Source organism: Salminus brasiliensis, chromosome 3, assembly GCF_030463535.1.
Source record: "Salminus brasiliensis chromosome 3, fSalBra1.hap2, whole genome shotgun sequence".
Taxonomy (NCBI): domain Eukaryota; kingdom Metazoa; phylum Chordata; class Actinopteri; order Characiformes; family Bryconidae; genus Salminus; species Salminus brasiliensis.
The window spans coordinates 7407832-7430823 of record NC_132880.1 but is presented as its reverse complement, the minus strand read 5'-3'; the positions used below and the strand labels follow the sequence as shown (position 1 = coordinate 7430823).

Below are 22992 nucleotides of genomic sequence, written 5' to 3'. Positions count from 1 at the left end.
GCAGTTTTTATAATTAGCTTCTTTTTTAATATTCACTATCTGAAAGATATCCTAATCCTTCCATTAAACATATTTGCCCACCTCATAATAATGATGCATAACATTATTGTTAATATTATCCTTTTGTATTCAGACTTTGGGGCCCTGTTTGTAATAGTGTGTGACGGGGTGGTAAATTTCATTTTAAAATGCCCTCAATTCATCATGGAAAAAGTACCCAATAAACAACGTTCCCGGATGCTCTAAATGCTCAAATGATGTCCATTTGTGGTGTCATTTAAAGCAACGGTACATTAAGTGGCACTTTACTTGAATGGTCTAACCCTAACCTTAACCTTCCCCTTTTTGGGTTAGGGTTAGATGTAGGGTTACACTCAATAAACAGCCCTTAACATTCAACTTGGAGCTCAGTTGCATTTAATACATATTCAGTTGAATGTCAGGTGAGCATCTAAGAGGCATCCGCAATGGACCATCCAAATAAAGTGATACCGCACCTTATTTATCAACAAAACAAGTTAGTGTGATGGGGTGGTGAGTTAAACTGAGGGGTGCACACATCATGAATTTTTCACAAATGTGTAAAAGTTTTATAAAGTTTTTATGGTAAATATAATAATATAGAGTACAAAGACAGGTGTGATAAATATATATATATATATATATATATATATATATATAATATAAAATATATATATTGTTTGTTAAATGATGTTTTAGATGCATGTCATGTTGGTGAATACAAACATATAAACATGGTCATACTAATAAAAAATGATTAAAAATACTATGTTAATAACACTTATTCATAGTTTTAAGCTTTGGAAACACTCTTTTCTTTAAAAACAAAAAAAACATTGTGAACGCAAATAGCACCATTTTCGTAGAATGACTCGTATACCAGTCAAACGTTTGGATACTTACCTGCTTACAATTTGCATCTAACACAAATATAAGTAACGCTTTTGAAACAATGATTTTAGAGGTCCAATATCATGGAAACCCAGAATCTTTTTTTTCAGTCTGGCTTTTTGAGTCAATCAAAACAAAGCTCATTTACATATACAAATCTTAAAGGTACAGTAACAAATGACTGTTTTAATGCTGTGATGAGCTCTTTCAATAGTCAGCTGCCAACCTGGTCTCAGAATGTGCATGTCTTCACAAAGCCTTCTAGAAACCCATGGAGCTGTTTAAGAGAATGCCAATGTGTGGAAAGCAGCCTCAAGGCAAATGCAGGTAGTTGGGGGTGGGGGGCACTTTGATGGATTTACACTCTTAAAATGAAGGTGCTTCAGATGGTTCTTTGAGCGATGCCATGTTTGAAAAACCACGTTTGTTTTGAAGAACCATGTTTTTATTAGATGTTTTTTAGAGTTTTGAAGGTCTGACCTATATATATATATATATATATATATATATATATATATATATATATATATATATATATATATATATATATATATATATATAGGACTTATACACTACATACTCTAACATAGCCGGTGTGAAGCGAGGGCTACCTTTAGCCTCATCAGTTAACCAATTTCATGTTAACTCCAGCAGGGTCTCCTGGGTGTCTCCCCTGTCATTCTCTTTTACTCTGTCTTCTTCATGCTGTCTGTGTCTAATTCTGATCGGTTCTAAAATCCAGCTTTCTCGGTTTTCTCCCTACCATAATCACCCAGCCGAGTGCTATGGATTAGATGAAGGTAACCTTTCTTCTCACGTTTTCTTCCTTTCTCCCTGTCTTTTCTTCCTGTTTTCCCCCTCTCTGTCTCTCTCTCTCTGTCTCTCTCTCTTCTTGTGGTTGTGCTGCTTGCCTGTGGTGTGTTATGAAATGTGATATTTACTTTGATTGATCTTGGTCGTTCAGGGTTTGGCTCGTGCAGATATTCATTGCACTGCAGTGTGAACGTAGTCAGACTTAAGGGCTGTTCAAACCTCAGCTAGAAACCTGCACTGATACTGATAATGATAAATGGTGCCCCTGCATGCTCTCGGGTGTATTTTGTCAGTCAAGCAAAAACCTTGTATCTCCTTTTTTTTTTTTGGCTGTTTTTCACATAATCCGGCAGTTATCTCTCAAATTCTCATTCTCAAGTGGTCCAATAGAAATGCACCAAAATGACTAGGGCTCACATCTGTTTACATTGGCTTCCATTGAAAGAATGGAAGAAAGAATTTTCTGTTTTGGAGATATGAGATTTTTCTGTGACAGTGATGTTATGTTCAGTTCAGTCAGAATTTAAGAACTTGAAATGGGAACCTACAGTTGCAGTCAAAAATATTTGAAAATATTGAATACTATTATTTACCCCCACTGCAAATGAGGTTTACTGTCAGAATGTACAAACGTTCAGCTGTTTGCAATAAACCAATCAAACAGGAGCAATTTAAATATCATCATCATTGCTCCACAGAAGTTCTGGGATTACTTTTTTGCGATGAAAATGAGCAACAAATGAAACACAGCATCATGATGTGTGAAGTAGACGGAATTGCATTGGCTTATCGTTATCAAGATGCACAGCAAAATCCCAGAACTAGGAGGGTAATAGCTTGAAAAGTCCGGACCTCTTTGATGCCACGTCCATACATAGATAGTTAATTGGCCTCGCTCTCTCTGATTGGATAGCATGGCCCTCCCTCTCCCTCCTATCACTCAGCACAGTGCTAGCCAGTGCGGAATTGCCAGTCAGTGTCCTCGCCCAAGCGTGTTGAACTGTGGCGTAGTGGTAGTTCATGATGACTTAGTGGCAAAGTTGGACTAGGATAGTGAGTGTGAATCTGGAACTAAGGAAATTTTAAGCTGGGAGATTTGGGAGGGAAAAAGAATTATCAGCATTGGGCAGATATTTTCATTTGGCTGAAATTTGATGATATGTATTTTAATAGAATTTAATTAATTTGATTTAATCTAATGTTGAAATAATATTTGAATGCTAACTGCAATTTAACTGCATTTGCAACCCTGTATAAATAAGTTATGTAAACTTCGGATAGATCTAGTCCCAAATTCAGATATCGGCTATCGTTATCAGCCCACAGATTCTAATATCAGTGCAGTTCTAAGTAAGTCCTCTTTTTTTTTTTTTTTGTTAGCTTGAAGTTGTGTTCAACTTTTTGGAAGATGCCATTTCCACTGAGCTGTATCAAGCTGCTACATACACAATACCAGCTGCTGGTCTGGTAAACAAGAAGTGCATTGCTCTGTTTTACAGCCAGGGATTATGAGATCCAGCGGGACCGCATCGAGCTGGGGCGCTGCATCGGAGAGGGTCAGTTTGGAGATGTCCATCAAGGGATCTACGCCAGCCCAGTAAGCATTCGCCCCCTCAAAACCTTCACAAAAGCCAAAAACACATTCCCCATCAGAACACACTGACCAAACCATTTAAAGCCGTTTTTGCTTTTGCAGTTCGCTACACCGCTTCATTTTTGCGATGGTATTTAAAGAAGATTTCAACCCATAATTATCGTCATAATAATTTCGAGTCAATTTCGAGGAAGTGAATGCCGCCAGAAGCCAGTAAGCAGAGTTAGACTTTCAGTAGAAACGTCTGGACTGCAAAACAGACTGCTGCTGCTGCTTTACGCACAGAAGTCCATTGTTGCTGTCACGCAAGAACCTCATATCTTCAGAATAGCAAGTTCTACATGAGAAGGAAAAAGCCTTCTTAACTCTTAATTAGAGTCAATGTTAAAATATTTAATTCAGAGTCATTTTGGAGAATTTCTATTGGCCCATTCCTCATGAAATTCAACAGCCAGATTCAAGTGGTCTCAAAAAGTGAAAAATAGGGAAACAAGGTCTTTGCAGGACAGTGACTATAAGGTGGTTTAAATGTTCTGCAACCTGGACTTTTCATATTAGAAAAGACTAGTTTACGCATTAAGGCATCACTTTTGTCAGTTGCTCTGGATAAGAGCGTCTGCTAAATGCCATAAATGTAAATTAATCGTGGCTTCACTTGCGCATCCCAAGTTTTAATTGGAATGGCTTTTTCATCTCTCACATGTGTTGCTTCTCTTCAACAAACTACATTGTGTCTACTACTTGCTGTGTGTCATTTGGAAAAACCCTGTGCCTTCTCCCAGAAAGTTTACCATCTAGAGATACAGTGTTTTTGCAGTCACAGGTCCAGCATATTTCTTTCTCTTCCTCTCACTCTTCAGTGGTTTGTTTATAACACAGCCTCCCTCTGGTTCGCAGGAGAATCCCACTCTATCCGTGGCCATTAAAACATGCAAGAACTGCACCTCAGACAGCGTGCGGGAGAAGTTCCTGCAAGAAGCCTGTGAGTATGGAGTATTTGGTGTGGTCAGTGTTTGCTAACTGTGGTTCAGGCCTGTTGTCTGTGAATCTGGGCTCACCCACCCTCACTTGTCCTCAAATTGTGAAATTCCTGGCATAACAGAGAATTTCACTGATTTCATATTTAATGTTGATGCGGATGATTTGAGATCATACTGAAGGACTCTGCAAACATATAGATACCTCCACCTTAGACGCTTCACAGTTGGTGCGGTGTAGCATGTAGCTTTTTCCTTGTCCGCATGCTCAGCTGCAACCTAGTCAAGTTTGAAGGTGTTGAATTCGGAACAGAGGCTTCTCCTTTTGGACGGCAGCTTTTCCATCCATGGCGATGTTGAATTTGCTTGACTGCAGACCGCGACACTGGTGTTCCCGCAGCCTTGGGTTTATTATTAAATATTTAAAACCCAGTATTTCATTTCCATGATGATTGTATGTATGCTGACCACATTCATATTCATAACCATCTACTGTAATATTTTCTGTGTGGAAACGGTTAGCAGTATTAAAGGCGTCGGGTGTCTGGTTCCTGTCACCGTTGTTGGGAACAAATCTGACTCGTACGTTTAACATCAGACCACTCTGAATGACTTTGTTTACTACTTAACCATTTCACTATGAACACGTTTTAAAAATCAGTGGAATTATCATGGAAGGCATTGTTAAAAACTGCAGATCTACACAGTTCCAGATCTACACCAATTCCCTCTACCCCTCACCATTGTGTTGGATACACGAAAACGAGTGAATTTTGACTGTTTGCTGTCGTGTCTCACAGTGACCATGAGGCAGTTTGACCATCCTCATATTGTGAAGTTGATTGGTGTAATCACAGAGAACCCCGTCTGGATCATCATGGAGCTCTGCACGTTGGGCGAGGTGAGAGACACAATTTTATTGACAGAGTTTGAAAAGGCAGGTTTACTATGTCCAAATGTTTGTGGACACCCCTTGTAATAAATACTTTCAGCTACTTTAATTTGCAGCAATTGCTGACACAGATGTGCAAATGCACTACAATACAATTGGACTATTGGCACTGTGTGTAATGCCAGGCATGGGGTAGAGGGGTGTAAAGGCTCCCAGCATTGAGCTGTGGAGCTGTGGAAATATGTTCTCTGGAATGATGGTGCTCCGTCCTATACTTTTGGTCATCATCCAACATTCTGACTTCTTTAACGCTCTTATTGCTGAGAAACACTGAATGAGCAGGAGTCCCAATAATTAAGTCCAATACAATGTATATCTCAGTGATTGTCTCAAGGCTTTGTATGGTCAACATTTAATTTTTTTGTATTTGTTTATTTTTTTATTTCCTTAGTTGAGATCATTCCTTCAAGTAAGAAAATACAACCTGGACCTGGCAACACTGATTCTGTTTGCCTACCAACTGAGCACAGCCTTGGCTTACCTGGAGAGCAAGAGATTTGTGCACAGGTGAATGAGCAAACGCTAAGAAGAATGAACTGCTTCACCTCTCATAGTATGGTCATTCATTCTCAACGGCAAGCTGCTTCTTTTACATCTGTGTGTCTGTGTATGTTTTTCCACAGGGACATTGCTGCCAGAAACGTCTTGGTGTCTTCCGCTGACTGTGTGAAACTTGGAGACTTTGGACTCTCCAGGTACATGGAGGACAGCTCCTATTATAAAGGTAATGAGACCGCTCACCACACATCTTAACAAGCCTAGAGCAATCTCAAAATCACCAAGTTCCCAGCTTTGGGAGCAGAATAGACTCTTTGGACATAGCACCCCCTAGTGGCCCATAATAGTCATGTACCACTACAATTCTGTATTTTCTTTTTACAGCTTCTAAAGGGAAACTTCCAATCAAATGGATGGCACCAGAATCCATCAACTTCCGTCGCTTTACCTCAGCCAGTGATGTGTGGATGTTTGGTAGGTTTTAGGACTAATGCAGTAACTGATATTTGTCTTTGGTACAGTGCCATACATGTTTTATTAGTCCTGGTTTAAACCATTAACATCAATAAGACACTTAAATTTAAACCAGATTTTTTTCTCTTCCTCAGGTGTGTGCATGTGGGAGATCCTCATGTACGGCATTAAACCCTTCCAGGGCGTGAAGAACAATGATGTCATTGGTCGAATAGAGAACGGCGAGCGTTTGGCTATGCCCCACAACTGTCCCCCCACGCTCTACAGCTTGATGACCAAGTGCTGGGCCTACGACCCCAGCAAGAGACCACGCTTTACTGAACTCAAGACTCAACTCAGGTTAGCTTGTTAGGTCATATTGATGTAGGGGCTGCCGTGCTTAGTCACAGTAGTCAGTGACATCGACGCTGAAAATGCATTGATATTAAAAAATGTTAAGCTGCCATAGCGCCGAACCATTCGCATTGCTCTGTGTTTAAACACCCTGCACCACCAGCACTGACGACCACATACTTTGAACGCAGTTTCGTCTGCAGTTTGTTCCTTTATTGTCACCTTTAAATCTGTTGTAGACTTTCCAGTGAATATGTGATTTAAAGAGAAGGTTAAGGCTAGAATCTGGACTTTTACATTGATTGACAGTGCTAGTGTGTGTGTTTGTGCACTTTGGGCTTGACTGGATAAAAACCATATGTAATCACTTATTTCAGCCATTATTTAAAGCACATTTCAGTGTTTTAACTGGCATAAATACACTAGATCACATACACTTAAGGGACTTTATGCTAAAGTTAATGTTTAAACCAACAGTAGATTCGTTTGTAAACCCTTTTTTACAGTTTGGTCAAAATAAAATCATTATAAATGCTCAATGTAACTTTTTAGAGGCAGCCCTATATTGATGATGTGTTATGACCTCAAAGAACATGTTTCTAGCACTCCACAGTGCAGTTCCGATGAGCTTCCACTTCCAGAGCTGACACTTGTCTTTGAGTGGGTCTCCAAATAATTGTCAAAAGCTGGATCCAGTCATTAAAAGGGCTATCTGGCCACTGTCACTGTATGTATGTATGGTTGGCTGTGTTCACAATTAAACACCAGGGGTCACTGTTTTATTGCTAAATGCATCCATCTGCCAGAGTAGTCCTAGAGCTTGTTGTTTGGAAAGTACCATTTGTCTTGAACTCTCATTGTCAGTAGAATAACAGAAACATACAAGAAGAAGATCTTCTGGTTTTGGCTAGATCCTCAAACATTTGCTCAGGGCATATTCCTTGGACTACCACAATACACAGAGCTGTCCACAAAATCATGAAGAAAGCTCCGGTATGAGAGCCAGTAAAATTCCCCAGGTCCTGATAAAGTGCATTCATACATTATGGAAACGTGGAATGTGTTCTTCTTAAGCAATTATGTTGTCCAGAGTCTACCCAGGCTCTCGGGACCTGGCGGCGTCTCCTTGTTAACCTCTGGCGGGGTCCCAGGAGCTGCAGCTCTGCCCTGGGCCGGAGGCCAAGGAGTGTCATAGGAGGACTCACAGGCTGCTTAAGGGTTTTGTTAACAGGGGGTTATACTCTAGGAGTGGAGAAGGCCGAATTGGCACTCCAGGTCCAGGCGTTTTTGAACTGGGTGGACTGACTGACTGAGTGGATACTGTGTTGGAAAGGTTAGAAGGCCCTAGTTGGATTGCCTTGCATTGTGGAGTCATTGTTGAAGTCTTTTGTGGATGGATGTGGAATCTTCTTAGAGGGATGGTGGACATTAAAGCCATAGTTCAGTAAATAAAATAGAACAAATGCAGGCATTACGTATGGCATACGGTGTCAGAAACCACACGTCTATTTTTGGGCTTCTTGACATCCTGTTTGCATGAGTTTTATTACATCTTAGTGAGCGTCGCGCCTGTCTTGACTGATTGGCAACATTTTGGGGTAAGTGAAGACTTATGTAAACCTCTGGCCAAATGATGTCCATAATGATTTGCAGAGGGGTTCATGAGTTTGTTATTCGCTGACTGTTGCTAGAAGCTTCTTCACAGGCTCCCATCTGTTACTAAAATAGCTCTTTCATCTCTGCATCTCTCCATCTCTACAGCACTATTCTGGAAGAAGAAAAGGCTCAGCAGGAAGAGCGGTTGCGTATGGAGATGAGGCGTCAGGTCACTGTGTCCTGGGACTCTGGTGGTTCAGACGAAGCTCCTCCTAAAGTATGTACGATTCACTCTTCCACTTTTTTTTTTTTTTTTTTTCTTTTCAGCACACATCCTGTCTGTTTGCTGCTCTTTAGGCCACTCCTTTATGTCTTTTTTTAAGCATTCTGAGCAAACAGCCACAGTGAAGGCCAGAAAAAGTAAGTACACCTCTGGAATAAAGACTTCTCCAAGACCTGATTGACAAAAGGCTTCAGTTAAGGAGATGAGATGCGTATCAATAAAGACACACAATGTCTGATTACTGACAAGTCTGTTGAAGAAGAAGGGTGCATTAGTCTTACTCGTGCCGCGATGCAAACGACTTTCAGAAGACCTCAGAATGGATTTATGTGTTATAGAGATTTACTGTAGGACTGTTGCTGCTCCCCCTAGGGAGAAGGCATCCTGTTAAGATCACTCCAAGAGCACAGTGAGGAATCCGAAAGAGGAGAGAAAGAAACCAAGAGTAACCAAGAGCTACAGAGAGCTCAAACTGCAAAACCCTTTGTTTGTGTCTTTTATTAGAAGAACATTGAAGAAAGAAACGACAAAGGAGGTCACTGCTCTTGAAAAAAAAGTGTTATTAAATTCTGGCTATTAAAATCAAGGGTTCACTTACTTTTTCTAGCCTGCACTGCACTCAATATGCTCACTAAAAGACGTGAACAGCAGAGCTTAGATTGTGTTTGCCTGCAAAGAATGCCAGCTACACCATGTGTACCTTGATTTAAAACAATGGTGCAGAATACAGCACAGAGCGTTCCAGTGTACGATGCTCTTGGGGGATAAAAAGGGGTTGGAAAATGGTCTGATGGAACTTGAACTGCAGCTGTTTCTGGTAAATAAAACCGCGTAAGTGGACTTCAGGGAAAATAAGGAAATTGTAGAATATTGGGTTTTCAAAAGTATAGGAGCTTTATATAGTTAAAGGCATTCTGCGGTGGTTGGGAATCACCTTTTCTACTGAAAAACCTTTTCTACTGAGTTTCTTACTGATAAATGGCATTGTCTTAGTGAAGGGAAAAAACAGAGTGTGTGCTTTGGCACTGTATGTTTCTGCGTGTTTCCTTCTTCTTTCTTTCCATCCTATCTCTTCTAATGCCCCTAAATGATAAATGGTGGTTCCATCTATGTTCTATGGAATTGGTCATCCCAACGTTTTAAGCTAATCACAGCAGAGTGGAGATTTATGCATTAATGCAATATAAAGCCTGTGTGTTTTGAGACGAAGACCACCGAGGTTAAACAGCATTTCTTCCATATAGTTGGTGAGGGTTAAATAGAGATGAAGATCAGAACTGATGACCACAACTGTGGGTGGTTGTGCATGTCTATAATAGACCACAGAGCCTGACAAGTGTTTGCAATTAATTGTGCTGTGTTATGAAACATTCTTTGTTTTTGGACGCTGCTGCTGCCCCTGCTCCTGCTTCTGGTAGTAAAACGATGAATTTGAGACATGTCCTCCAAAGCTCATGCTAAGCAGAACGCTATGTTTCTCTTTGCTCTGTCTCTAGCCAATGTTCTGGCCTACATAGCTCTGTTTACCTTCAGCAGTGTTACGTAACTGGCACTTTTGATGTAGTACGTGATTCAGAACATCCTTTCCTTTCCTCTCGGTGCCCCCCAGTATAATTCCCTCAAAGCACAGAAAATCTGATCTCAAAACAAATCAATGTGTTAATCTGTGCCAGCATTTTTTTACATTTTCAGATTTCAATTATAATTACAAAGTAAATGTCCCAAAAGCAGTGCATTGTGAAATTTCTCACCTGTAATAGAAGGTAGTTTACTGAGGAGTGTTCAGTACATTACTGTGCAGAGCAGTTTTGGTCATCTTTTTTTCAAAAATCTTTTGTTTCCTGCAGCCCAGTCGTCCAGGTTATCCAAGTCCCCGGTCCAGTGAAGGCTACTTCCCCAGCCCTCAGCATGCAGGCCAGCACAACCATTACCAGGTAACTAAACTCATCCCAATACATCAACCCCAGCACTGGTAGAACTTGCCCTCCAGTATGCATATTACTGCTTCAGTCCCAACATTTCCTCCACTGGAGCAAGAGGACACCCAGGTCATGCCCCAACCTATTTATTTATTTATACTAATAACAAGAACTTGCCCTGACCTGCACAAATATTCTTGATATGGATTTCTTCATTACATATTCTGTTGCAAGTTCAGTCTGGATCATAGTGATTATGAACAGTTTATTGTAGGCTATTGTGAGTATGAACACTTCAGTGTAGACTGTAGGCTATAGTGAGTGTGAACAGTTCAGTGTATTAGTATTATATTGTGGGTGTGAACAGCTCAACGTGGGGGTTAAATGAGTATGACCTGTTCAGTGTGTTAGTGTTGGACTGTACTAAGTATGAACAGTTTACCGTGGAAGTGTAGAGGCTGTTGTGAGTGTGAAGAGAAGTATAAGGCTATAGTGAGTATGAGCAGTTCAATATCTCAATGTTGGAATATAGTGAGTATGAACAGTTCACTGTGGCAGTGTAGAGGCTGTTGTGAGTGTGAAGAGAAGTATATGGCTATAGTGAGTATGAACAGTTCACTGTGGCAATGTAGAGGCTGCAGTGAGAGTGAACAGATATATAAGGCTATAATGAGTATGAACTATTCAGTGTATCAGTACTGGACTATAGTGAATATGAACAGTTCAGTGTATCCATGTTAAAATACAGTGTGTATGAACAGTTCACTGTGGCAGTGTAGAGGCTACAGTGAGTGTGAACAGACATATAAGGCTATAAAGAGTATGAACTATTCAGTGTATCAGTATTGGACTATACTGAGTATGAACAGTTCAGTGTATCCATGTTGGAATATTGTGGGTATGAACAGTTCACTGTGGCAATGTAGAGGCTCCAGTGAGTTTAAACAGAAGTATTAAGACTATAGTGATTGAACAGTTCAATGTATCAGTGTTGAGCTATTGTGAGTATGAACAGTGCAGGGTAAACATCTCATTGTTCTCATGTTGTCTGTTGTTGGCACATGCAGTTATTCTTGGATTACATTTATTATTTGGACCTTCTTTCCTTTTCATATTTTAGGCTACAGACAGAACCCTTTTTCAGATTGATGATGTCTCTAACATTTAAATAGTCTGCAATGAATGTATAGAAGACCAACAGTAATAAATGTACAAACCCAAAGGTTAAAACTCCATCATGGTCTTGAGGGCGAGAAGCTGTGCCCACTCTGCCAGGCCAGCGGAGGAGGAGAGAGCTCAGAAGTTAAACTGTTTCACAGCACTGCGGTGCCTCATAAAACAGCCTGACAGCAGCCATTTCCTGAGGCTCTTTAAGACTGCTGGCATTGTCGACTCAAGACAAATTTGCTGCCAAAAAAAAAAGAAAATAATAATACTCTCCCTCCAAATTCTGCCGTTATCACTTCAGTGTGAGCTCACTTTTTTTTTACCCTAAAAGGAATCCATGTGAAAAGCTTGGCCAGGGCATGGTTATTTTTAAATCAGTTCATTTGTAGCCTTTCACCGAAAGGGAGAGAAGGAGACCAGACTAAAGGAGACTCCCCTAGGATTCAGAGAGGTCAAGGATCAAGAAAAAGTTAATACCATTGATGGATTGAGGGGGAGGGACTTGATGTGGTACCACGGATTATCTGCACAATATCTTTAAGCCAAAAAAGCTCCGTCTGGAAGTGGGAATGGGAAAACCAGCTGTTATTCTTGTATTTTGTGCTTGCTTTTCGTTGGCGTTGGAGCTTGTTTTGACCTGCGATCTGCTCTGCCGCAGGTGTCCGGTTATCCCGGCTCTCATGGCATGCCCTCTATGCCTGGTGGAGGATACCCGGCCCAGGCGTCTGTTCTAGACCCACTTGAGACCTGGAACCACCACAGACAGGACGTGCCTATGTGGTCTCCTAACATGGAGGTGAGTTTCTGCTGCCGGTATTAGTGCTTCTCCACAGGCTGTAAAATCATCATAAAAAACTATTAGCAAAAGAATGGAATGTGCTGGTTCCATAACTAATCATTCAACATCAGAACTTGACCTCTCTAATGCTTCTGTGGCTGAATGCAGTCAAATGATCACAGCAATTAAGATGAACCCTATTTGTCTCAACATGTAGTGTGAGAACTTTCATTAAAGGTTGAGAAGCTAGATGAAGTTTTAGAGCTAGCAGTAATAAGTGTGTGTTTGTGTGTGTTTCAGGAGGGAGGTGCTCTAGACATGCGAGCTCTAGGTCTGGGGCTTCCACCCCATCTGATGGAGGAAAGGCTGATGATGCAGCAGCAGCAGATGGAGGAGGACCAGCGCTGGCTGGAGCATGAGGAGAGCTTTCTGGTACTGTTAGCTTATTTATGGCGGCTCTCCTTCTCAGATGGTGTGCATGCAGTTGACACCCCTAGATACTGCTGTGGTTTAACATACACAAACTGGAAACCACAGTACAGTGAGATAGTGTGTCTTTCTTTTTCCTCACATCTCGATCCTTTCATCTCCGCACTCACTTCAATAGCCTCTCTGTCTTTCCCCTGGTGCAGAAGTCGTCTCTGAACCCTGAGCTCAACACTCGTTTTATCACAGGTGTGTTTCGGGTTGTTGTTTTTTTATTCAATGAGAAAACAGATGGAACCGTCTCGCACGTTAAGGGAGACCAGCTTTCAAAAACAGAGCTCTAAATCCTGACTGCATTGGCGTATGCTCCTCTGTGGATCAGACGGACCTTTGAGGTCATCCTCAAGAGTGAGATAAAGTGGTGGCTGAAGCCATTTCATCTCCTCAGTGTTAGTCTGAAACCATTTTAGAGCAGCTTATTTATCGCAGCCTATGTGGTGTACTTCAGGATGGAAAGACCACCCTTGCGTTTGCTAGACGTTCAGATCTTTTGTCTCAGAACAGCTTTTGGCTTCTCAGATATGACCATTGGAGTTGACAATGGAAGGACAACATTAAGTCACATCTACTTTGGAAAATACTGTTCATTAATGATAGTTCAACTTGGCTGCCAGGGATCTGGGAAGCTACGGAAATCCCTGTGGTTTATGCCTTTCTGAGAACTGTGAGAATCTCATGACAGATTTGGCATCTTCTAGGTCTGGCGTTCTTGCTCTGCCGTTGTTTTTTCCTTTGGGATGAGACCGCCACAAGGACCACAGTAAAAAATACATAAATAAATAAATAAATAAATAAATAATGGGAGCCCGAAGCAGTGAGGTTGAGTGAAACCGTTGTACTTGCAGGACAATGAATGGTTATAAGAATATGTAAAGGATACAGCTCCATTCATTTAAAAGGAAAGCTTGTCCACAAATTCAGTGTGCACACTGTTCCCCTTACTCCAAATGTAGTGGAGCCACAAGGCTAATAAAGAAAAGTTTACATTGTCAAAAATGAAACCAAGCCAAAGGGTATTTTACCCGTGTTTGAGATTTGAATTGATTCAGATATGTTGCTTTTGTTTATCTAACCTGATTTATTTCATTCAGGGTGTTCATTTGAATTGAGTTGAACTGGTTCAATTGTTTGTTGTTACCACATGACGTTGAACTGGTAAAGTAAAATGTTACAGTATAGATTAGTAGATTTTGAGGTTTCTGACTGATTAAAAAAATACAGATAAAATTCAGACCTTTTTTCTAGCAAAATTAAGTATTATTGACTATTTTTGCATATATTGTCCATATCATTCAAAAACCTTTTTTCTTACGTTTCAATGGAAGTCTATTGGTCCATTGGTCCATTAATCATTCAGAAATTGTGATGTTAAAAACACAGATTCACAAAATGTAATATATATATATATATATATATATATATATATATATATATATATATATATATAGAGTGAGCGAGAGAGAGAGAGAGAAAGGAGGTTTTGGTGTGACAGTGACATACAACAATATATCCATACAGTGTCAAACAGCATTTAAGCAAGTTTACTAACTATGCTGGCATTATCAGCTACATTAGCCCTGTAGCTCCTGTCCTAAAGAACCATACTAACGCTACACGTGTCTTGGCTGATCGACTGCATTTGAGATGAGGGGAAAAACAGTGCAAATTAGATTGTTGGCTGAACTGTCGCTTTAAAAGCAAGGGAAAAAAAGGAAGGGAGGGAGGATGGGGACGTATTAGAGGGAGCTGGAGCGGCAGAATAAGAAGAGAAGGAGAGTTGAAGGCAAGTGCAGAGAGGAGGAGGTGGTGGTGGGGGCGGGAGTCAGCTGGCTGTGGGTTTTCTCCGCACGCTGCACTCTGGCGCATTTAAGCGGCGCTCCAGCAGGAAGCCACAGCTCGCTCCTTGTGGAGGATGGAATCTCGCTCCCCTCACTCTCTCCTCGCGGTGGCCAGGACGCACTCCGCGCCGAGGATGCACATTTTCAAATCCTGCTTTGGAAAAGCGGTACCGTCTCTCTGGATAACTGTTCAGTCTGGTGTGGGTTCCCGGATAGATGTTTTCTTGTGGGAATGCGGGGCGGTCTTCAGATGGGTGGTATGACTCGGATATGAGTTGAATTGAGTCAGGGTGAAATTTGTGATGTGTTGGAAGAATAGTTATCGACTGTTATTGGATTTGTACTCCTGATATGAGTGATATGTTGTTTTGGTGGGCTTAGGATGAATCAGAAGAGATGAGCTCTTATTATATGTGTATAGAAATATAATAAGCACTGTGCAGACGTTTAGGCACCTATAACAGTTAGAACTAAAAAGCTCCATATCTGGACAGTAAGTGTTTATTTGCTCAGTAAAACACTGATGGTGGTGGTTCTCCATCACTGTGTTCATTAGAACATCTCCAAAGTTCTCCTCATAGAGTCTAGTATTATTTAGAGTTCTCCTCCAACACCTGGTTTGGTAAATCAGTGCTTAATGATGGCAAATCAGGTGAGCTACTGCTGCTGCTGCTGCTGCTGGAATCGAGCACATCCATGCTGTGCTGGCTGGACTAGAGGCGTCCAGGAGAAACCTGGAACCAAGCTCTGTTCTTTAAACTAGCTCACAAGATCTCCACTACTTTCTTCAACATTAGATCTTCACGTTCCTGTTTACTGCATTTATGTTCACCTTCATCTGTCCTTATTAATGCTGAGACAAGTGGTGTTAAATAATGTGCTCAGGTGGCTAAACCATCCGCACAGTACTGTGTGTGTATATTAGACATCTTTTCTTATATAATCTTTATTATATAAATGTTTTTATGTGTAAGTTCTGTTTATTGAGCACACTGCTGACACTATGGGCACTGGTTAAAGAACTTGTGCTGAATTGAACGGTATTAGAGGATGCATGAGCTCAGAACTGTGAGATGTGACTGTGTATGATTCTGGTGCTGTGTCTCCAGAAGCCAGAGTCCAGGAACTCGAGGGGCAGCATTGATCGAGAGGACGGCGCTCTCCAGGGGCCGGTGAGTTCCCAAAGCTCTCTTCTTATTTTCCTTTTATGCCTAGGAGTGGTGGGGGTGGAGGCAGGGTGGCAATAGTACATTCATATGCACACACATAAACACACACAAACACTTTGAGGCAAAATTACTGCCTCATCTACATTGTAAATACAGAAAGCTCTGTCATATTTGCATTCCTTGGCTGAAGCTTCTCGCCGGAAGCCATTATCTCTGGAGCTGTTAGGAATTTATTTATAAAAATTAATTCATAAGACCAGGTGTTTAACATGCTGAAAGCTGCTGTCTGATAAAAATGATGTGCATGTTTGATGTATTCCTTAAATGTAATTATTTAATTCCATTTAGTTAGATTTAAGATTGCATTTACTGTCAAAACATCAAAGCAAATAGTTCTTAATTGTTTTGAGTTGTTTGTACTTATAAATAAAACATTATATAGAGTAGAATAAATGCCAGCAAACATAGCTGCAGTAAAAATGTACAAGCATTTATGTAATTGACCTGATAATTGAACTTGACTTAACTGATTTAGCACACCTGATTTAACTTAATGAACCTTACTTTATTTACCTGATTTAACTTAATATGCCTTTATTTACCTGATTTAACTTAATATGCCTTTATTTACCCGATTTAACTTAATATGACTTTATTAACCTGGTTTAACTGAACCAAATTGAATTAACTGATTTAGGATAACTGACTTAGCACATCAGATTTAATTTAACTAATTAATAATAATCTAATTTTGGCAAACTCAGTTTTCCCTTAACTAACATGACTTTATTTACCTGATTTAACTGAGCCAAACTGATGCAACTAATGTAATTTAACACAACTAACTTAATTTAACTTGTATGATTTAATGAGACTAACTTGACACACATAATTTAACTTAATGAAGCATTGATTAAGCCAAACTAGGTGTTGGAGGATAACTACAAATAGATTACAAATTGTCTTCTTTATGATAGGTTTGGAAATTAATCCAACACATAAAATCACTACTTTTTATATTAATATTGTTTCCTCTCAGCAACACTAACATGTTTGAAGGTGAATAGCTAAAATGTAATTACATTATTGGACATTTATCATTGATTTAGAGTCAAGTATGTATTTCAGACTTCTGTTTTCCTTTAGTCTCAGTGTCAAAACCTGAGAAACATGAAGTCTGAAGGGTGGGTTTTTGTTCTACAAGACTGTTTTGATCCAACAGCTACTTTACATTCATGTCGAATCATAATATAACATCTCTTCTACTCACAAACAGTCATTTGAGAGATTCAGAGTTTCGAATCTTTCGGCAGCTCTCATCCACTTGTTTCAGCGAGCTACAGTCAGAGATAATAGATATGAAATGACACTTTAAGTTGTTATCGCTGGCAGTAAGTGCAACTTCTGAGGGTTAAGGAGAGGGTTCGCTTTCAGCCCGGCCATGGAGAGGGGAGCTTGGGGAGGGGAGGGGAGTGCGAGTGGGAAGAGCAGCCACAAGCAGCCGTTTTACATGCCATCATCTCCACCCGGGTAATCTGTGAAAAAAACAGGCGTCAGCTCAACAGCACCCACAAACCAGGCCCATTTTCTCCCAGTAATTACAGAACTGTCTGAACACATCGGGGAAGACAGGAAGCGCTGGTATGCCAGGCGGGGGGGAAAAAAAGCAAAAAGAAAAAGTGTTTGATAGAAAGTGTTTTGGAGATGTTCTGATGTGTTCGCACGAGCGCCTCAGGGACTGGATCATGCACTCTGTCTCGCATATTGCCCACGATCCCATGGGGCCGTGGTGGGCAGCAGTAAAAGCAGGGCCTGAGGAGCGAGCCCAGACCAGCCAGCAAGTCTCTAAACGCTTGTTTGTGTTTCTATTTTCTTTCAGACGGGAAACCAGCACATATACCAGCCCGTGGGCAAAGCAGGTAAGGGCCCCGGCACGCACGCGCACACGCTCGCTCGCTGCAGTCCTGGGCATGAGTTTCTCAAACTGTAAAACTGCTTACACCCAACCCCCCCACAAAACACTTTATTTTAATGTTCCACTTCAGAATATTTGGCTACGGTTTTTGATTGTGCCCTAGAGCTTGTGTGCAAATGCTCAACTTTTGTAACAACCTCATGAAACCGATCAACAGCAACAGCATTAGCATTAGGGTTACTTTTACACTCTTAAAATTTTATATTTTTTTCCTAAATGGGTCCTAAATGGTTCTTGACTTAGTGTATGTTTCTATAAATAACAGGTTTATAAATGGTATAGAACTATTGGAAATATTGGTTACATTTTCCTTAGTTGTTTGTGTAGATTGCATGTCCTAATAAAAAATCTATCCATGCTGCTCAAATATTTATTATTTATTATTTACTTAATAATACATTATTAAGTAGATAATACATATTATTTATGGAAAACCCAAAAAGTGTTGTGGTTCTGGCCTGCTCTCCCCTACATCTTTAAACTCAGCACATTTTTTTTACACATTATTTTAATATCAGCAGCTATTTTTAACATATACATTCCTTGTGTATAAGTCACGTAGACATGTAAGTTGCTTATGTAAACAAGTGCAGCTTTATGTCTGTGGTTGTTGACACAAACATTCATTGATTTATGAGCAGTTTATGTACAGTAGATTTGCCTTATACAGTCCTTATGTGACCCTGTTTTATAACATACCATTAGGGTCAGGACAAAGCCTTGTCATTGGTCTTGTTTTTCATGTTTTGACACTGTTTATAAACTCCAGTTTCCGTTTACATCGTGTGAACATTTCATGATGAATGGACCAACTTAAATAGATCAACATTATGTATAATAAGAATAAAATCTCTCTATATTACAAATTCCATTCAGATTTCAGTTCAGTTATCCCTGCATGAATAACCTTTTGGAGGTACAAGGTTTTGGTATCTATATAATGTAGACTCCCTATATTATAGGGATGAACAATATCAGAATGAGTTAAATTAGGCCTTAATTGTGGAATATTAAATGTATACAGTTTTCTTTCCACACAAAAATTAATCAAATAATTTAAACTTGGTCTGCTTTTTTGCACTGAAGCCACAAGGCTAATATATACTCCACCAGTTAGCACTGTGCAGACTGCATGCCTAAACAGTTAAGGCCATAACATTAGTACCAGTGATGTGAAAAACATTGGTTATCTTCATCTACAGTACCATCTGTCAGAGGTTGGTTATATAAGGCAGCAGGTCAACAGTCAGTTTTTGAAGGTGGTGTGTTAAAGGCAGGAAAAATGGGCAAGCATAAGAACATGAGCCACTTTAACCAGAAGAACTGTGCTAGACGACTGGGTCAGAACATCTCCAGAATGCCATAGTGGTCAGTACCAAGAAAGAAACCACCTGTGTGTTGCACCCAAAGTTCTTTGCTGCAATCTATGGAGTCCCCACCTGACGGCTTACAGGACTTGAAGGATCTGCTGCTAGTGTCGTGGTGCCAGATACCACAGGCCCTTTAGAGGTCTTGTGGAGTGCCGTATTATGCAGGTGGTGCTAATGTTGAGGCTGATCGGTTAAGGCCGAGTCTCCATTATTTGGCATCTACATTATCCTCAGAGCTCCAGCTGTGTCTTGGGTGATAGGCTGCATTTAAGTTACAGAGATATTTAATGTTTCACTAAGCTGCTCTAACTACTGCTCATCTTTCTCCCTAACAGAGCATGTAGCACCACCCAAGAAGCCCCCTCGTCCAGGAGCCCCAAGCCACCTGGGCAGCCTGGCCAGCATCAATCCAGTGGACAGCTACAACGAGGGCGTTAAGGTACAGTTTCTTTGAGCTTTTGGTCAGGACGCATGGAGCTCTCAGTGCTCAGCTAGTGCCGCTGCACGGACAACACTCTCGCGTTTAAAAGTCACCCTACTCGGGAACTCCTCCCTGCTGTGAAGCATGCGCTTTGGTTTTCCCTCTCCAATTTTCCATCACATGTCCTTCTGTTTATTTATCTCTTTTTCTTTTTTGCCTTGTTATTCTGAAGTGCTACTGCTTGACCGTTTGAACTGCAGAGCTTTGCTGCGCAGAGCAGATGGAAAAGTAACTCCGTGAACCTGCCAGAATTTCCCTCACTTCCCTCAGCGGCTAGAGTTGCTGTTCATCAGCAGAACGGGGAAAGACTTCATCAGCAAGAAGCCCGATGGCCTCTTCTGTCCGAGACCGCACTCCCACACGCTCTTACATACACTCTTAAAACACCACTGTTCTCAGTCTAGGTCCCCTCTCAGTAAAACTACCAGAAAATCAGGGGATACATTAAAGATCGCTCTGCACTTCTGTCATCACTGTAGTCTTAAGAGCAGGTCATCAGAGGGGGAAATAGGGACTCTGTGTCTGGAAAAGTGTGCTCTGTAATAATTCAAATAATAATATTAATATTACAATAAAACACAAAATAAATTGAGCTAAACTTCATGCTATGCTGGTGTTTATGCCTGCCTCAGAAGATTAACATGCCAGACTGTACCTAAATGGACAGGGCTCATTGCCAGTTTAACATTAACATCAATTTTAAATCATATAAATCTTCCATCAGGTCATATTCCTCATGAATGCTTGAAAATTGGTCAGGACATGGGGGACGTGCCATTAAATCTGCCATTCTGCCCCTTCAGTCACACCAGAATTAATATTCACTCATAATGCCATTCATTTTCATTTTCTTCTGTCTGAAATCAAACGTTTGGGGGCTGAGGTTCATTTAGCAAGAACCTCAAAAAAAACATACTCATGCAGATTAATCATTTCCACCCACTACTCTTCGGAACAATCGTGAATCTGGCAACCCCACGCGGGATAGAACCAGCGAGTGAAACTACAGGGGTATACATTAAAACTGCACAGTGTTTCTGGTTGTTGTAGCAGCCCTGCAGCCAAGCCAAATTTCTGCCTCATGTTTCAAAACTAGTAAGAGGCAGATAACTTGATTAAAAATGTGTGTACAATATATATCACAGTATATTTTACACAGATTGACAGCTAATTATTCTGTAAATAATAAAAACATCTGAAAACCCTTTAGATTTGTAGGTTTACGGAAATACAGAACTAAAATACAGATTGAACTGATGGTTAAATGTTAAAAAAAGACTTTTGAAGAAATTAAAGTTTGGATAAATAATAGCTTTGGTCTGTTGGTGTAACTTTAGAGCTAATAATGCAAAGAAAATAAAGTAGCTAATTTCAGTTTTCACTTACTGTACTGAACGCTGTGTAGTGTATGGTGATGTTCAAAAGTCTGCAATCACTTGTATTTCTTATTTATGTAATATTATGCAGTGTAAATTTAAATGTAAATGTATGTAAATGTAAAGTAATACTTTTTTTTCAGAATCATTTAATGCAGCCGTTTTGGTGGTATTTTGTTAAAACCAGGGATTGCATGGTTCTGAACAGTAGTGTAGGTTCTGGATGAACAGAATAATCGGTTGTGCTTCTGCTCTCTGGGAAAATTCACTCTCGAGGTAGAAATGTTGTTGTTTTTTCTCCTCCACAAGGTCATGACCTCTGCCAAAGCTGCAGTGCAGAACAGACTGCGATACCACATGTTTAATTCCAGCCAGCTCTTATGTAATAGTTCAGCTTTCTCAAGGGATAGGTGAAATTACGGTGTCCGTTCTTCTATTTTTTATTATTTTTTTTAGCTTGTTTAAACTTTCTGTGCAGTTTTGGTGCTGCCTCCTCCGAGAGGCCCCTTGTTTTGAACATCGTCCACTTCCAACCCCGGCAGCCCAAACACAACAGCCCTCTCCTGGTCAGATAAGCTGAACCAACAGGCCTCTTTGAGCCCAGAAATGTCTTGAGTTTCCTTTAATTAAACAAGCAGAAACAAAGCATCTGGATTTGATTGTACATTTGAAACCTCTGACGTGAAACCTCCTACACAGCCACCATACGCTGCATCTTGTAATCACAGTCTGAAGAAATGTACTCCTACCACACCTCACCACCAAATTACTCAATCCTGCAGGGGCTCCTTTGACTATTTCTGAATTTCTGAATGTTTGCATGTACCTAATTTTTTTTTCTTTTATTTATTTATTCTTTTTTGGCATCATTAATTCTTTGTTCCTGTTCTGTTTCCTGCATCCCTCCCTTCCTCCGTGCCCCTCACGCTCGCCTGCTTTTTGCTGCGCTGTTGTTGCACGTAGCCCTGGAGGGTAAGGACTTGTGTGTGTCACTTGTGTATGTGTATGTCAGTAATGGTCTAGCCACTAGGGTGCACTGCGCTCACACTCATGTGCGTGTTCCTGTTCCTAAAAATGCAAGGACAGTGCGGCATATCTCGTTCATTTTTCCAGTGGTACATGGTACAGTGCTGTGCAGAAGCAAAGACCACCCTTCATTTATTGAATTTCCAGTCAAACCAGCCGTAAAGTACCAGGTCTACCAGGCTTTTCTGGAGATATTTCTGAGGAGAATAAAAGTACAGTAACATGCATAATGAAGAGTTTCCCCCTAACAAGCATGCAAGACCTGGTAGGCCACCAAAACTGTCCCTTAACAGCCCACAAAGCTTCATCTTTGAGAGGGCGCACAGATGTGTCCATCCTTCACCGTGAGAAGACGACTCACAGCTACGGGTCCGAAAGGATGCCGAGCTGACCAAGAAGCTCTTCCTGAGAAAAGGAAACACTGGATCAGAGCTGCTGCAGCTGCTTCTCTCAGAACAATGGGCTGACTATGTCCAGATCTCTGCATCACTGAAGGTGTTTGGGTTGATTTGAATGGTGAGAAGCTGAGAAATGCTTGACTTGTACGTAAACGGCAGTTCTGACAAGAATTGAAATAAATCAAAGGTGGTCTGTTATTTTTGCACAGTACCTTATCACGGTGTCAGAATCTGGTGAAGGAAATAGTTTAAACTTTCTCCACCTGGCAGGGCGTTTGTTTCCTGCACAGGTGCTTTATCTAATCTAGAAGAGCCAATGCATCATCCTAATGCCTTGAAATACACTGAATCAGCCACGATGTCACTTGTCACGCTCATTGTAATTGGGGATGCACTAATCTGATATTTAATCCAAGATTTTCCATATACTTATCTGCCTAAAGGCTGTCACTTAGTGAACATGCTGCGCCCGTAAGTTCTAAACACTTGTTTTTAACAGAGGTACGTATGAGGTTACAAAATTGGCAGCTATGCTGCGTTCAAGTGCTCACCAGACAGGTTGCATATACCAGATGGT

General features: G+C 40.7%; 1 protein-coding gene across 8 annotated transcripts in view; it reads left to right on the top strand.

Annotated features, from left to right (window-relative positions):
* ptk2aa (protein tyrosine kinase 2aa) overlaps window positions 1-22992 on the top strand; it is a 147104-nt gene that overhangs the window by 120472 nt on the left and 3640 nt on the right. For 5 of the 8 annotated variants that reach the window (XM_072675340.1, XM_072675337.1, XM_072675335.1 and 2 more), the window contains 15 exons: window positions 1689-1712; window positions 3225-3322; window positions 4217-4301; window positions 5097-5197; window positions 5640-5755; window positions 5872-5972; window positions 6131-6220; window positions 6355-6559; window positions 8315-8426; window positions 10280-10366; window positions 12177-12314; window positions 12597-12728; window positions 15730-15792; window positions 17669-17708; window positions 19470-19573. In XM_072675340.1, coding sequence (XP_072531441.1) covers window positions 1689-1712; window positions 3225-3322; window positions 4217-4301; window positions 5097-5197; window positions 5640-5755; window positions 5872-5972; window positions 6131-6220; window positions 6355-6559; window positions 8315-8426; window positions 10280-10366; window positions 12177-12314; window positions 12597-12728; window positions 15730-15792; window positions 17669-17708; window positions 19470-19573 — 1496 coding nt within the window. The remainder of the gene's footprint in view (window positions 1-1688; window positions 1713-3224; window positions 3323-4216; window positions 4302-5096; window positions 5198-5639; window positions 5756-5871; window positions 5973-6130; window positions 6221-6354; window positions 6560-8314; window positions 8427-10279; window positions 10367-12176; window positions 12315-12596; window positions 12729-15729; window positions 15793-17668; window positions 17709-19469; window positions 19574-22992) is intronic. The other 3 variants (XM_072675338.1, XM_072675336.1, XM_072675342.1) reach the window with 1 other exon arrangement.